Raw genomic sequence first — 2,720 nt, forward strand, 5'->3', positions numbered from 1 at the left:
CACCAGAGCACCCGCTTACATCAGAGTTCCCCCTTAAATCAAGATTTGCAGTATTCCTCTTTATGTCAGAGTTACACTGTAAGGGGGAATCCTGCACACTCTGATATATGGGGGAACTCTGTGCTGGCTCCTCATCTTAGCACAAATCCTTTCCCCCCTCTACTATATCACCTTCTCTAGCACAAACCCCTCAAATGTCCTCTCCGAGTACACCCCCCCCCCCCCCCCACACACACACACACTCTCCAAATCCATATCCCCCTCCTAGCACAGGTCCCTTCCCCCCTTTACTATATCACCTTTTCTAGCACAGCCCCCCCCCCACACACACACACTCACTCTCCAAATCCATATCCCCCCTCCTAGCACAGGTCCCTTCCCCCCCTCTACCATAACACCCTCCCAACACAAATCCCCCCAAATCACCATTCCTAAGACACCTTCTCAAAATTCCCCTCCTAGAACCATTCTTATCCCCTGCCGCCCCCCAATTATCTTTTGGAGCCCCCCCCCCCCCACTTCACATGACACCACAGTGCCCAGGGCAGCTGCTCCCCCCCCCCTGCCCCTGTAGAAATACTGTATGGGACAGATCCGTATTGAAAGTGAACATTGCAGCCGGGGCAGTTTTTATTGATTTATTAAACCTCCAGAGGGCCCTGTAGTAGGACTTTATGAGTGAAGCCTATGACTAGGAAGCATTCAGTTTCTCAGTTGGTGATTTATGCCCCGCAAAAATCAACTTCAATCTTTCTTTTTAATCTTTACAGGATTTCAGGATGATGAATGTGACCGAGGACTCAGCGTCTGACCCACAGCAAATCAACCCTCCAGTGTTTATCATCCTTGTCATGGTGGTCACCTTTCTTGTGGGAGTCCCCGGGAACTTGATGGTAATTTGGATCACCTCTTGGAATATGAAACGGACGGTGAACACCATCTGGTTTTGGAACCTTGCTCTGGCCGATGTCACCTGCTGTCTTTTTCTTCCATTGTCCATTGCTCAGTTCTTCTACCATGAATGGCTGTATGGCCCGGCTCTCTGCAAAGTTGTACCTAGCATCGTCCACCTTACCATGTTTGCTAGTGTCTTCACCCTGGTGGCCATTAGCATTGACCGATGTCTCTTGGTTGTCCAACCTGTGTGGGCTCAAAATAAGCGCAACCTACGAATGGCATGGGTGTTATGCTTGGTTATTTGGATGTTGTCCTTCTTGATGTGTTTACCTTCTCTCCTACACCGAAAAATGTCCTTACAATATAATAATATAACTTATTGTGATTATGAAATCGAAGAGCATGTGGCTGACAACACAGATGAAGACTACTATTATGCAAACCATTCTTTATCAAATTACGAATACAATCTAGAAGAGGACTTTGCCAAGGACAGCCCTTTGCAGTCTCTGAATGTTAAAATTACTTACACACGCATGATTTTTGGTTTTCTGATCCCTCTCTTAATTGTTTCCACCAGCTACATCCTACTGGCTTCTAAGATTAAAAATACCCGACTTTTCAAGGTCGGCAGGAAAACCACCAAGGTTGCTCTAGGCATCGTGGTTGCGTTTTTTGTCACATGGGCCCCCTACCACATAGTAGGTGTGCTCACGCTATACATTGATAATCAGTTTTTGGAAAGACTGGATGGTCTATCAGTGGCCTTGGCCTACTTCAACAGCTGTATCAACCCGATACTCTACGTCTTCATGGGGAAGGATATGAAGAGCAGGGTACAACAGTCCGTTCGCAGGCTCATGCAAAATGCCCTCAGTGAAGAGCTTTCTAGAAGTACTGAGCGCACCAGGAGCAAACTCACAACGGAAGACAGCCAGGCTCTCTGAGCTCAATTACCAACGGAAATTTTACCACTTTAGCTGATTTCCTATTTGTAGCGCTCACCCCTGTAGGTGCCGCTGGTTTGCCTCAGGTTATTTTCCCAAAATGGTTCAACAGCAGCCAGGCACTCATCCACATCCACTCTTCTGGCTTAATGGACAGTCTAGGGGTTGCCTTTTTTAAAATGTATTTCTGAATAGCTTGGGTAGGGCGTAGGGAGCTGTGGGATACTCTGCAAGCACAGAACAGCAATCAGAGGACTCTCTCCACTTTATCGCTACTGCTTATGACAGTCCTTCTAGTAATATCCCCCGGATAATGGACAGCACTGGGGCACCTTTAGAAATGTCCCAGGCAAGCACTAGTTTGGATGCACAAGGGATAGCAGCTGCAACAGTCCTTAGGTCCAGGGTCGGGACAAGGGGTGGGCAGGAGGGGCACCTGGCCTGGACACTGTGGTATCAGGTAAGGAGGGAGGGGGTGCCACAAGAAGATGGGGAGGATATTTACTTGTGTTGGAGGGGGGAATTTGGGGGGCGGCAGGAGGGTAAGTATTGTTCTAGGAGGGTAAATTTCAGAGAGGGGGCTAAGGGTCATGATTTAGAGGCATTTGTGTTGGGGGGGGATATTTGTGCTAGGAGGGGGGATATGGAGGGAATTTGTGCTGGGAGGGGGGATGTGGCGTGGGTGGAAGAAGATGTATACTAGGAGGGGACATTTTTTGTGGGGGGATTTGTGCTAACACATGATGCTCATACATCTTGGGTGGGGGAGGCAGTTTGGCATATTCGCCCTGGGCTCTAGATGACCTTGTCCTGGCATTGTACTAACAATGTCCCTCGATATTTGGATTTTTTTTTTTTAGCTTTAAAGGTTTATGC

General features: G+C 48.1%; 1 protein-coding gene across 1 annotated transcript; it reads left to right on the plus strand.

The window, feature by feature from the left end:
* Nucleotides 1–774: 774 nt before the first annotated feature.
* LOC309563680 (C3a anaphylatoxin chemotactic receptor-like) lies at nt 775–1,960 on the plus strand. The gene has a single exon (XM_082268278.1). It carries the CDS (start codon nt 780–782, stop codon nt 1,842–1,844), a length of 1,065 nt encoding a protein of 354 aa, XP_082124404.1. The 5' UTR covers nt 775–779; the 3' UTR covers nt 1,845–1,960.
* Nucleotides 1,961–2,720: the final 760 nt, after the last annotated feature.

Source organism: Pelophylax lessonae, assembly GCF_965119305.1.
Source record: "Pelophylax lessonae genome assembly, chromosome: 9".
Taxonomy (NCBI): domain Eukaryota; kingdom Metazoa; phylum Chordata; class Amphibia; order Anura; family Ranidae; genus Pelophylax; species Pelophylax lessonae.